Here is a 12,774-nt window from a genome sequence, read left to right on the forward strand (position 1 = left end):
GACTGATGCCGATTTATAGTGCTAGCCCACTGAGATACCATGCCGCAGTTTAACATGAATACCCCACTCAGACACAGTATACTGACTCTGAGCCGACCAGTCCTTGCTTTAACCCCTTAATGCCGAGCGCCAGACAGGGTAACAACAAGTACCATCTTTTAATGTATTTTGGTATGATGCGGATGGGAATCGAACCCCGGACCTTCCGCTCTTCGGGCAGACGCTCTACCACTAGACCACGGAGGCGGTCTCAAGTGAAGTGAGTGAGTGTGTATGGTGTTACGCCACTTTTAGCAATATTCCAGCAATAACACGGCGGGGGGACACCGGAAATGGGCTTCACACATTGTACCCATGTCAGGAATCGAACCCAAATCTTCGGCGTGACGAGCAAAGGCTACCCGACCGCCCCTTCAAGTGAAATAAAAATTAATACTGATCAGTATTTTTAAATATCCCAAAACATCAAAAGGCACCAGTTGACTGATCTGTATAGCATCCGTTTCATCAAGACATATTCAACAATTTTTTAATTCTGCTCCGAAGGCGGACAGAGGACAGACAGACGGATGGACACACTGATCGCTGTACCACTTTGTCCAAAAGTGTTCTTTCAGGTACCACAGCTTTACATACATAATCAAGTATGGTCTTATGCTGATCTTAGCACTATCAAGCAATATCATGGTGGGGTGCACCATGTGGGGAATGAACCTGGGCCATTAGCGTCATGAGCAAACACTTTACCCACTTGGCTATCCAACACTATCCTTCAAGTAGGAGAGTAAGAAATACCTGGCAGGAGTCCCCGGACCTGGAGCTGCCCTGATGGCCCCTGGATGATCTGGACATTCTGGACCTGTCCTGGCAAGCCCTGGGCCACCACCTGGGGACGTATCTGTACTGCTCCAGGGAGGCGCACGGCAGCTGAAGGAAGGAGACATGTCGTCAACAGTGGACCATGGTGTATCTAGGACAAGTTTTCTAAATTCCTTATCACTTGGGCATTAATTAGAGCTGGCTATCGATATAGATCATAGAGATCGATAAGAGCTAACTAAAATCGATCAATTATCGAAAAGTAAATGAGAGGTACTTTTAACCTAATATGCTAGAAACTCCCTAAAGAAATCAACATATTTCAAGCCACTGGTGAGCAGTGATATATTTATGCATGGATTACTTTGTAGACATTTGATGGTTTGAATTTGTGAGGTCGTTACTACTTTAGGAGAGCCCCAGGGCTGTCGTAAATTTTGGGTGATTTTACGACGTAGTGTAAACTAGTAGGTCTGTGTGAAACGGCCTTAAAAGTTATGACATGGTTTACGACGTGGTTTAGGAGGTCGTAACGCTAAGAGGTTTTTGTGAAAAACAGTTGCTTTCTGTCTTTGACAATTGACATGATTGACAGTAACAAGTCTGTTTCAGTAAATCTAAATTTTATTTCATCACAATAGTTTATGTATGTTATTATCGATGACAACAATTTTATATCAATAATCAGTAACATTTCTTCCCATCGACGATAAATTCCAATTATCAATCTTTTTTATCCAGTCCTAGCACTAACAGTCTGTAGTCAGCAATATTCCAGCTATATGACGGTGGTCTGTAAATAATCGAGTCTGGACCAGACAATCCAGTGATTGACACGAGCATGGATTCACACAATAGGGATACAATGACATGCATCAACCAAGTCAGCAAGCCGGCCCACCCGATCCCGTTAGTCGCCTCTTATGGCAAGCATAGTGGCCTTTTACAGCAAGAATGTTCACGGATCCGACGATCCAGTTTTCAATATTGTCAGCAATGATTAATACAACAAAAACATTAACAGGGCTTATCTGTACTGGGACAAAGATGATATTTGTGTTACACCTACTGCATAAAATACAGAACTCATCAAATTATATATGTAAATGAACATAACATGTACCAAAATATTATTAAAAATTGTTGTCATGGAAACCTTATTCTACTTTGGATAGAGACAAACTACAAACACAAGATGAATCATTCAAGCACAGGAACCACATTAATCTGTCTTGAACCGACAAATACATTGATGACAGGTCTCCTACCTTTAGGTGTCTGCACTTGTCCAGGTGCGATGAGACGTGCAGCTTGAGCAGTGGTTGTGGCAGTGGTTGCCAAGGTTACACCAGGCTTGGGTGCAAGGGCGACTGTTGATGTGGGGCGGAGAGTGATGGTTGTCCCTGGCAACTGAACCTTTACCCCAGGGCGCACAGGGGATGCTGTGTCTGAAGGAACGTCAAGCCATTACTTTCATAGCAGATACTGCCACATCTAAATCCTTTTTATGAGTATATCAACGATCAACAACAGCGATACTGAAAACTACATAGGTAATACAAAAATTAATGTGATTTGGTAATGATACAGACTCCATATCTGAACATAAATTACTGATCTCAATCTGAGAGATGGTAAAGGACCTATCACTTTATATACACAGCATGCAACATACATTTTGTAGTTTCACTCATTTCTTAAATGCCTGTATTAACCGTGAGACAAATATAATAAATCAAAGTAGTCGACAGCTCTTTGCAGTCTGCAACTTTAGCCACTTGTCTGATGCCCAAGTCTGGTACGTCTTGTAAGCACAGCTAGTAGTAGTTTAATAATAACATCAAAATCAACATAAAATGACGCTCATAGCCAAGTTTTGTTTTATTTAAATTTTTTATTGTTCCTATGCTCATAGCAAAGTTCAGAGCAGTTGACTTAAAAGTTTTGGGCACAGACTCATCGAGGTGTTCATAACAGAGCTAGATTAGCTATAGAAAACAACTAATCTGTCCACATCTTGTCTCTAACTGGCAGACAAGTGGCCTAGTCAAAACTGATTTCATGTTGTGATTACTGGATAACAGGCTTTTAATGAACTCATTATCGTATCATCAACTTGACACATACTGAGAGCACTGGATGCTATTATCGTCTTGGGCTGCATCTGAACTTGTTTGATGATGGTTGGTGTGGAGATGGTGCTCAACCCGCCTGTGTTGGTCGTCAGAGTGATGGTCTTGATGGGTGTTGATGATGTGGATGTGGAGTTGATGATGCTGCTTGCTGTTGTTGTTGTGGCCGTGGACACGGTGATGATGCCAGTCTTGCCCTGTGCTTCCTGCAAGCGCTTCTGCTGCAGTGCAAACCTCTGCTGTTTCAGCTGCTGCTCCATCTGGGCTTTTATTTGAGCAGCGTTCTGTGTAGTTGTTGTTGCTGTAGATGATGTGGTGGTTGTCACAATGATGGTTTTCTCTTGTGATGCTGCCCTCTGTTTTTCCAATCTGAAGAAGACGATCAAATATTCAGGTTTCATCTTATTTTGTCCCCTAACTAGTCAGTGAGTATGGTGTACACTGTTTCAACAATATTTCAGCAAGGATGGGCTTCATACATTGTATTCATGCGGGGATATCAAACCCAGGCATTCATCATGACAAACAAACACTTGACTACCCCCTGCTTCCCACACAAACATTGCAGCTGATGTACAACGTCCATACATCTTTCAGCAGAAAGAGGGCAGTGGAGTGAGTGAGTGAGTATGGTTTTACGCCGCTTTTAGCAATATTCCAGCAATATCACGGCGGGGGACACCAGAAATGGGCTTCACACATTGTACCCATGTCGGGAATCGAACCGGGGTCTTCGGCGTGACGAGCGAACGCTTTAACCACTAGGCTACCCGACCGCCCCAGAGGGCAGTGGAGGAGCCTGCTTGTAAAGCGTTCGCTCTTCACGCAGACCCTGGTTCAATTCTTCACATGTGTACAATGTACAAACCCATTTCTGGTGTCATAATATTGCTGGTATATAGCTAAATTAGACGTGAAAACCATAGTCAATCACTCACTCATTCAGTAGAAGAATAGTTATCGAAATCTACTCAGAGTGAATTATAATCTAGACTGACTAACCAGCAGTTGGTATGTTCTGTTGTATGTTGTTTAACACCACACTCGGCAATATTATGCTATATGATGGCATCCTGTAAATAATTCAGTCTGGACCGGACAACCTGGTGACTGAATTTTACAAGCAACGATCTACGCCATTGGGATAAAATGACATATAATGAACCAAATGTTTGAAAGGCACAATTTTATGGATAACAATTGTTGTTACTGTTAATCCTCTACTGTTAATCCTCAACCTACTATATATATTCTGTACTATGTCCCTCATTCAGTCTTGCTTGACAACGGTATAAGGATCTATACCGAAACGTCGCTTTTCACAGTATAAAAGAAGTTGTTATCCATAAAATTGTGACTATCTTATAATGAACCGCACCTGACCGCCAGTTTCATAAGTCGCCATACAACCATCATAGGTTGCACAATAGTAGATTCCCCAGGGTCAAGGTCTTACGACAAGCATGAAGTACAGGTGTGATATTCTGATCCAGAAATATCACTAGGAGCAAATAATTACTTAATTAGGCATCAAGCTTGTATTGTTTTTTTTTTTTTATAAGTATCACCAGCTGGTTTTTGATCATGTTGTTAAAGGTTAAAGACACATCCAGTCCAAATTTGCTCACTTTTCCCCGAACTGTTTGATTTCCCATAAGTCCAGGTCCTCCTCTGGAACCCAGGTCTCCGTCACGCTTGGCTCGGTCTGTTTCGGAGATTCTGGTCTCTTCCTTTCCCGTAGTCCACTTCGCTGAGGTGTGTACTTCTCTGTAAAATAGAGAAGCATAGTAAGCAACTTTCAACTGGTTGTATATTTGCACAAACTGAATGGTCACATACTGAGTGCTGATCTCCCATTTGGATAATGCCACCAAAATGTTGTGAACCCTATTAAAAAAATTGTAAAACAATAAATTCTGATACATATGTCTATTCAACAAATAATAGAGAACACACAATGTTTGAGTGGTACTAAAAGGGTAATAAAAAAGATATTCTTTTAATCAATGTCCAAATCCCAGGATGGATAGATGTAAAACCAAATGTGCTTTCATAATGTTCATGTATTCACTATTTTACTTCAAACAGATAAATTCAGACACACATAAACTAAAATCAATCACATAACATCTAAAATAACAATCAACAGAGCTCCAGATAAGCTGCCTATTTGTGTAAATTATGCAAAAAAAAATCACCATTACCTGATTAATTTTGCATTGTTCACACACAAATATGCACGAAACATTTAAAAAACCCAAATGTATTACACTGTACGTAATTACGTAATTACCTAATTTATCAACCATTTCAACATGCGTACCTATGTACCAGTTCCTTACAGATCGTTATCTACTGATCAAGTGCAGGCATCACAGATACATGAACTCTACTGCACTGATCAAGGCATAACAGTCACTGTGGTTTGGTTACCATTGGTTACTGCTAATAGTGAGTTGGGTTTAACACCGCTTTTAACACTATTACAGTTATATCACGGTGTGTCAGTTTAATGTGGGAGAAAAGCCCGAAGTGATGCAGGTCGCAGACGTTTACCACTTCGGTGAAACCCACGAGCATGGGTATGGTGCTGACAAACCCAGAAACATAATCGGGGTGAACCGGGATTCGAACCCACGATCATAGGTTTCTGGTGTGCCCAAGGGACGCAACACTGCACAGCGAATCGCGGCGCCTTAGACGACTGGGCCACCCGTGCCCCCCTACTGCTAATAAGACGTGTATATTGTTGTTGTGAGTTCATGCTATGCTACGCACTTTGGGCAATGCATGAACAGTTACAAGTTTGAAGTCACCTGAAAAGCATTTCAAGTAGTATTGTCTACTCATTGGTGTATAAATCCAGCAGACGGGACCCAATAGAGTAAGAAGATGTAGAATACCCAAACATGGTTTTACGCAACGCACAAATGTGCGTCCAACATGCGCAAATGCAAAGAATAGATACAGAAACAAATAGACCGCATCCCAAGGGTAGCACAACAATATTCATTATACCTACAGCACATCGAGGGCAGTTATGGCTGTCTTTTATTTCATCCATCATAAACACTGTCCACATGATCATTGATTCATTCCAGACTTTATAGGTATTATCTAAACGTACAGTACACTACATTGTTTCATTACTTTAACGGACACTCATATTGCCTGCCATGATCCTTAAAATTAATAATTGGGGGTCCCTGGACCCATACTTTAGTAAGTCCAAGTTAAAACCCTCCCCAAAGAAAATGATCAACACCAAATATGAATGAAAACTTGTAAATACTCAATGGCTAAAATAAGTATCTGAAGCCTCAATCAGGTCTTACCTTTTGGCTGAGTTGGTACTCCAATAGGAACAACAATTTTCCTGACCAGGAATTCTGACCTTAGACCATACGGTCCCACATCTCTACGCTTCAGCAACTCAGTAGTTGTTATTTCGGTCTCCGTGGAGACAGTGTTTGTTCCGCCTGCAGGTGGTTTGACTGCCACATCGTCCCACCTGATACAGGACCACAATATCCTCAGCTGCATAGCGGCTGCAGCCAGGGATTTGATGGTCTGAGTCCGAAATCGCCATGCAGTGCGGAACACGGGACGGGGACATGGATAAATCCAGTTCACATTGTTCATTTTACAGTTGTAATTAAATCCACTGGCTTCTTTATTGCTGCCTTTTCGAGCCATCTTCCTGAGGTCATGCCTCTCAAGAATAAATATGCTTTTCTTCTTGCAGGCATTTTGGAACTTTTGGCACACAGGTAAACTTGCCTTCTTCAAGCTCTTAGCTGCCCCACGTTTACCAATCTTTGTGAATTTTGCAAGTTTGAACTTTTCAGTGCTTTTGCGAACTGGAGGCAGCTTAGCCTTGAGATCGTCTATGCTCATTTTGGAAATTGCCTGTTGCAAGGCCGAATGTGCTTGCGAGAGGTTGACTCCTGCACGGTTTGCAAAGAGCTGGGCCACCTTGGCTGGGTCAGAATTAATCAAAGACTTTGCAGTTGTGCTGCCACTACCTTCCACTTTGGAATCTGATGAAATGGATACACTCCCACTGGAACCAGCATTGCCTCCCGAAATGATTATCGTTTTTTTGTCGTCCTCTACTTCTTTTGGAACAGGAATGGATTTGGATGAAGCATCATTACTAGAATCATCTTTGACTGCAGATTTGAGAGAATTTATGAGATCAACTGATGAGCCATTTGACTTGTTATCCTTGTCCCCTTCCACATCGATCTCCTCATCCTCCATGCTGATGTCGATGTCAGGAGGCCCCGCATCCTCCATCTTGACACTGTCCTCACCTGGTTCACCCTTCAGTTTGGACACATCCAGATCTGGACTAGACTGCCTTTCCTTTCGACACACTGGGGAGTAACACCATTCACTACCCTTTGTCCTGCATAGCAAGGAATAACACATACCCTTATATCCTTTCACACTGGGTTTCAAATCCAAACCATTTACCTCAGGTGACTTTTTGCAATCTTCAACTTTAATTTTAAAGTCAGTTGACTTTCCATCTTTACTTGACTGCCATTTCTGCTTCCAAGATATCTGCTGCTCCAAAGCCTGTCTGTTTTTCCGCTCCCACTCGTCCTGCTTCTGTCTCCGGTCCAGCAAGCCGTCCAGCTTGGCGTACGGCTTTGTCACCTTAATGTAGTATGTCCTCTCCAACATAGCTTTGCCAACATCAATCAGATCCACATCCACTTTCGGGGGCAGCTGCTTCTGCAACTCCTGAAATTCTTCCTCCAGTTTCTCATCTTCGTCCTTCTTCTTGTTCTTCAAATCTTTCTTCCCATCATCATCGACCGTTTCATCTTTGATTTCTTTGTTTTCCACTTTCACAACTTCATCCGTTTCCATTTTTTCACTTGTTTGATCAGCTTTTGATTCCTCTACACTTTTGCTCTCAGCAATATCTTTTGAATCCTCCTTTTCAGAATCGTCAACTTCCATCTTCTCACCTCCTTCTTCCTCGCTCTTGCTCTCCTTCATGGCCACGTCAGTATCTTTCTCTGGATCTTCCTCCTTCACCTTGTCATCCCCCTCCACACTGCTCTTGCTCTTTGACAACTCAGGGTCTTCTTTGTCATCCTGTAACATCTTCTCAGAAGCCAGAGCCATTTTTGATGCTTTCAAAGCCTTTTTCTTCCTGGCTCGAAGCTTAACAGCCACAGCGCGGAGTCCGACTGTGTCTTGTGGAACGTAGCTGTAGTTCCTGACGGAGCTATCCCAGAGCCAGCCGTTGCCCCCAGTAATTCGGTACTCTTCTCCTCGCTGCTTCCATACCTGTCACACACACAATACATTTCATGGTTAACATTCTGAATAATGATTATTAACCAGTTGGAATTTCCAACCATGTAATCAATCATGAAATCAATCAGCTATCTTGGGGATATTATTATAATTTTGCTAATAGTGATAATTTAATCCTCTTTACAATGGTATATGATAAATATATATTAAAAGCAAGTTTCTAGTAGAAAAAGTACATAAAAAATGATAGTGTGATTTTCCAATAATACTGCCAGGGAGGCCAGTGTGAGGAACTGCAGTGTTTCAAGGGACATAACTCTGGGGCAGCCAGGGATGAAAGATTAAAAATAAAAAGGTCTACGGTCTTATAACTGCACTATTATTCAACTTTTCCACTCTCCCCCCCCCCCCCCCCCATGTTGATAAACCAGTGTAAACCAGTAAAAGAGTCTTATGACTTGGTATTCATAGATACATGTCACTGTTTAATGAAGACAAACAAGGCTCTCAATACCAACCTTCCTTGTTCTATTTCCAGCAACTGATTTTTCAAACCAATGATCAATCTTGAAATGTTAAACCAAATCCCTCTCTATTAACTATCACTACTATCAAATGAAAACACGCATTCAATGAGGTGATACAGAATTAACAGGGCATCACACGAATATAAACGTCAGTGATCCAAGTTGAACACACATTATAGTAAGATCAACCGAACCCTGTGAACATACTTCAATCTCCACACACATATTTCTTGAAATTTCATTTTTCCTTATCATACAATATCATAGAACTCTTATTAAAAAGGTTTGTTTGTTGTTTAACACTGCACTCAGCAATGTGAAAGCTACATGACGGTTTCATAAAATCTTATTGAAAAGTTTTTGTTGTTGTTTAATGCTGCACTCAGCAATATGCAAACATGATATGGCAGGCCATAAATAATCAAGGAGGGACCAGATAATCCAGTGGTTGATATCATGAGCATCGATCTATACCATTTGGATACAATGACAAGCAGGGGTTGCTGAAGACCAAGTCTAACCCATATCTTCTCTGTATCTGTAGATATGCTGTTTAGGAACATGTTCTCATTTGACCTTCACAGAATGCTACTTATCATCTCAATGACCAGGGAATTCAAAAACTCCAACAAGATAGTGATACTTTCCCTCCCATCACTGAAATCACCCTAACCACCTGTACGTTACCTGATGTTTCAATCCCAGGGGGTACTTGATCCACACCAGAGGCTTGCCCTCCTCCTCCTCCTCCTTCCTCTTCTTCACTTCCTTCTCCCTCTTCTTCATCTCCTCGCGGTCTGCTGTGGTGATCCTCTGTAATCGACTGTGACCTGGGAGGACAAGAACCATTGGTCAGTTCACAAGGGGAATCATGACACGTGCTTCAAGTTCAGTTAACGAGGACACTACATCAACAAAACTACAGCAGCACCTGCCTTGATGGAATATTCAACTACAAACATAATCACTGACATCATTAGCAGGAACATGCTCAAAGGTTCACTTGTATCATGGCCTAATCCGCGATAAGTGTTATCAAAGATATTGAAAACTGAATCATGATACAACCAAGCAATCTAATAATGGCAAACGACAACATTATCAAATTGCCCTACGAAGGAGGGCAATTGAAAAGACGAGGGCTTCTGCAAATGATGATGCCCTGAAAAATAGCTATCTTTATTATAGCTAAAATGGATAGAATCAAATAAACAACATCGGTTTTGAAACATTTACTGCAATCAACACACAACGAATGTCACTGGCCCACTATTTCAAATATGAACACGTCATAGAACAAACCAGATGATGTCACTTTGAACATCAATATGACGTCACCTAACAATGGGCGTGATAATGACCCGTCGTCAAGCAATATGAAGGCATTATCAAGTTACAGTGGCCCGCTCATTTCTGATAACATGTGGGCGGTTCAATGATAATTCAATCCATTTGAGCTATAATTCATCTTATATAATGTAGTGGTGTGGTCAAGTTGACGTGTATTTCACTCATATCAGGATATATAGAGGAAAAGGTTTTACTGCTTAGTATTTCATTTTTGAATGTAATGTACATATACAAAGTTGAAGGACCTCTGTATTATTCCCAACTTGCTTGCCAAGAGCGCTTAGTTTGATATCCTCAATAAATCCCAGTTCGGTTAATGATTAAATGTGCACTTATTTTAAATACTCCGCTCCCTGAACACATTCGAACACCGAATGACAACTAACGTTTATCTGGACTTTTCTAATTAGTAAACAGTACCTAGAGCCTCGGTCCACACAGGGTTACAGATGACTGGTTTAATGCAAGCCTCCAAAATGGCCAGCGCCAGGCCGAAGTCCTGAGGGTTCTGACACATGTGGACAGCCTTCTGCCAGTTCTGTCGATGAATGGGCCAGTTGGGATGCAGGAATGGTGTGTGGATGTTGTTCTCCAGCTGCGTGATGCTCAGTCTCAGAGTGGACACTGTCAACATCCTGTTGCCGAACACTGTCCCATTCCATTTGAACTCACTGGCCGGCGTCATGCTGAACTTGTGAGACAGATGCCTGCGTTTGTCGCGCTCCTCGTTATGCTGGTGTTTGTTGAGGGCCAGGGTGTTTGTGGAATACTGGTTCTGGTACAACTTGTAGTTGCCTTCGTTACCTGCAATGGGAGAGAGTGAGAGAGGGTTGGTCGTTGGTTGGTTTGTTGTTTAACGCCGCACTCAGCAATATTCCAGCTATATGACAGAGGTCTGTAATTAATCGAGCCTGGGCCAGACAATCCAATGATTGACAGCATGAACATCGATCCCTGCAATTGGGATTGATGACATGTATCAACTAAGTCAGCAAGCCTGACCACCCGATCCCGTTAGTCGCCTTTTACGGCAAGCATAGTCACCTTTTACGGCAAGTATGGGTTGTTGAAGACCTATTCTACCCCGGAATCTTCACGGGTCAAGTGAGAGAGGGAGAGTGAGCGAGTGAGTTTGGGGGGTCTACGTTTCTTTTAACAGTATTACAGTGTCAGACACTGACCCTAATTTGTCAGTGGTCCAAAGGACCAGCACCCAAAAAAATCTACTAGTCCTCTTGGATCTCCCAGACACAATGGTCCTCAGAGCTTAGACTTGATCTATCACTGATTTCAGAAGTCTACAAACTTATATTCCTTTGTTCGTCCCATTACAAACAGTAGACCACCGGACCACCATTTATTTAATTTTACTGGTCCTTGAGAAAATATACTAGACTCTGACCAGCGGACCAGTGTTAGTGTCGAGCACTGGCATCTCAGATGCATGACAGCATCGTGTGGGAAAGTACTGTGTGATACAATCTGCTGCTTACATACTAACACATGAAAGGCATGAAACCTGCTGAAGTAAATGTGACACTTTAGTCAACCAAATAATGCTGGAAACAATTCCTCCAGCCAGAAAAAACTCTTATTTTGATGGGGCCAATGCATATGTGAGAACAACAGGCATTTTCAGTTCATCCTGATAACATGTTCATGTATTTTTCATACCATTTTATCAAGACACACTTTACGCCTGGACCATGCTTTAGAAAAAAAGAGACACCAAAAAATCCAAGCTTTTTTACATAATGACCAGGCCAAAACGATTTTTTTCTCTCCCAATTATATTGCCATACAATTAAATAATACAACTATTTTCACTATACAAAACCCAAAACAACCCCAAAGATATGAATTGAGAAAAGAAGTTCTAACTGTATACTTGCATTGACCTGTATGATAATGAGAAACATTTCTTTAACTATCCATGGCCTTATCTAAAGCACTCTTCACAATGACTGGAACGTACCAAGTCTGAAATACTGAGAGACTGTTGCAGAAGACGCCATGATTGAACTCTTGCTTCGAGTGACTCGTGTTATCTCCCCGTCTCGGTTTATGACTAGAACATCATCCGCTGAGGTTTTCCCACTGCTCTTGAATGAGGACGTGGTTGAGGTCACAGAATCGGTAAACTGTTTGGGGGTCAAAGAACCAGTTTTGGAGCGGGTCAGAATTTTCCGTGTTTCTAGAGCTGAAATCAATTGAAACAAAACAAAAATATGACAAATGACAATGAAACAAAATACAAATTTCAAAGGGAGTTTGATCCGTTATAGAAGAAAGATTTGTCTACCCTATGACCATTACAACCTTACAGGGAGTAGGGTTTTATACCCTGGGGAGGGGGGACACTAGAAATGGGCTTGGCACATTGAACCAATCAATCAGCAATAAAGAAACACAAGGAAATCTTTTGTGTTCATTTTAATCTTGACAATTTTACCAGAGCAGGCCAGGATTAAATACTAATGAAGTAATGAGTGAGTGAGTTGGGTTTTACGCCGCTTTTAACACTATTACAGTTATATCACAGCGTGTCAGCTTAATGTGGGAGGAAAGCCCAAATGCAAGTCTCTGACGTTTACCACTTCGGTGAAACCCATAAGCACGGGTATGGTGTGGACAAACGTAGAAACATAAACAGGCAAACTAGGATTCAA

General features: G+C 41.7%; 1 protein-coding gene across 2 annotated transcripts in view; it reads right to left on the minus strand.

Annotated features, from left to right (window-relative positions):
• LOC124132552 (nucleosome-remodeling factor subunit BPTF-like) overlaps positions 1–12,774 on the minus strand; it is a 33,302-nt gene that overhangs the window by 9,785 nt on the left and 10,743 nt on the right. For both annotated transcript variants that reach the window (XM_046496500.2, XM_046496502.2), the window contains exons 7-14: positions 12,081–12,305; positions 10,526–10,909; positions 9,443–9,585; positions 6,287–8,258; positions 4,580–4,718; positions 2,947–3,320; positions 2,088–2,267; positions 796–927 (exon numbers count right to left, since the gene is read on the minus strand). In XM_046496500.2, coding sequence (XP_046352456.1) covers positions 796–927; positions 2,088–2,267; positions 2,947–3,320; positions 4,580–4,718; positions 6,287–8,258; positions 9,443–9,585; positions 10,526–10,909; positions 12,081–12,305 — 3,549 coding nt within the window. The remainder of the gene's footprint in view (positions 1–795; positions 928–2,087; positions 2,268–2,946; positions 3,321–4,579; positions 4,719–6,286; positions 8,259–9,442; positions 9,586–10,525; positions 10,910–12,080; positions 12,306–12,774) is intronic.

This window comes from Haliotis rufescens, unplaced genomic scaffold (genome assembly GCF_023055435.1).
Source record: "Haliotis rufescens isolate VD_foot unplaced genomic scaffold, xgHalRufe1.0.p SCAF_11, whole genome shotgun sequence".
Taxonomy (NCBI): domain Eukaryota; kingdom Metazoa; phylum Mollusca; class Gastropoda; order Lepetellida; family Haliotidae; genus Haliotis; species Haliotis rufescens.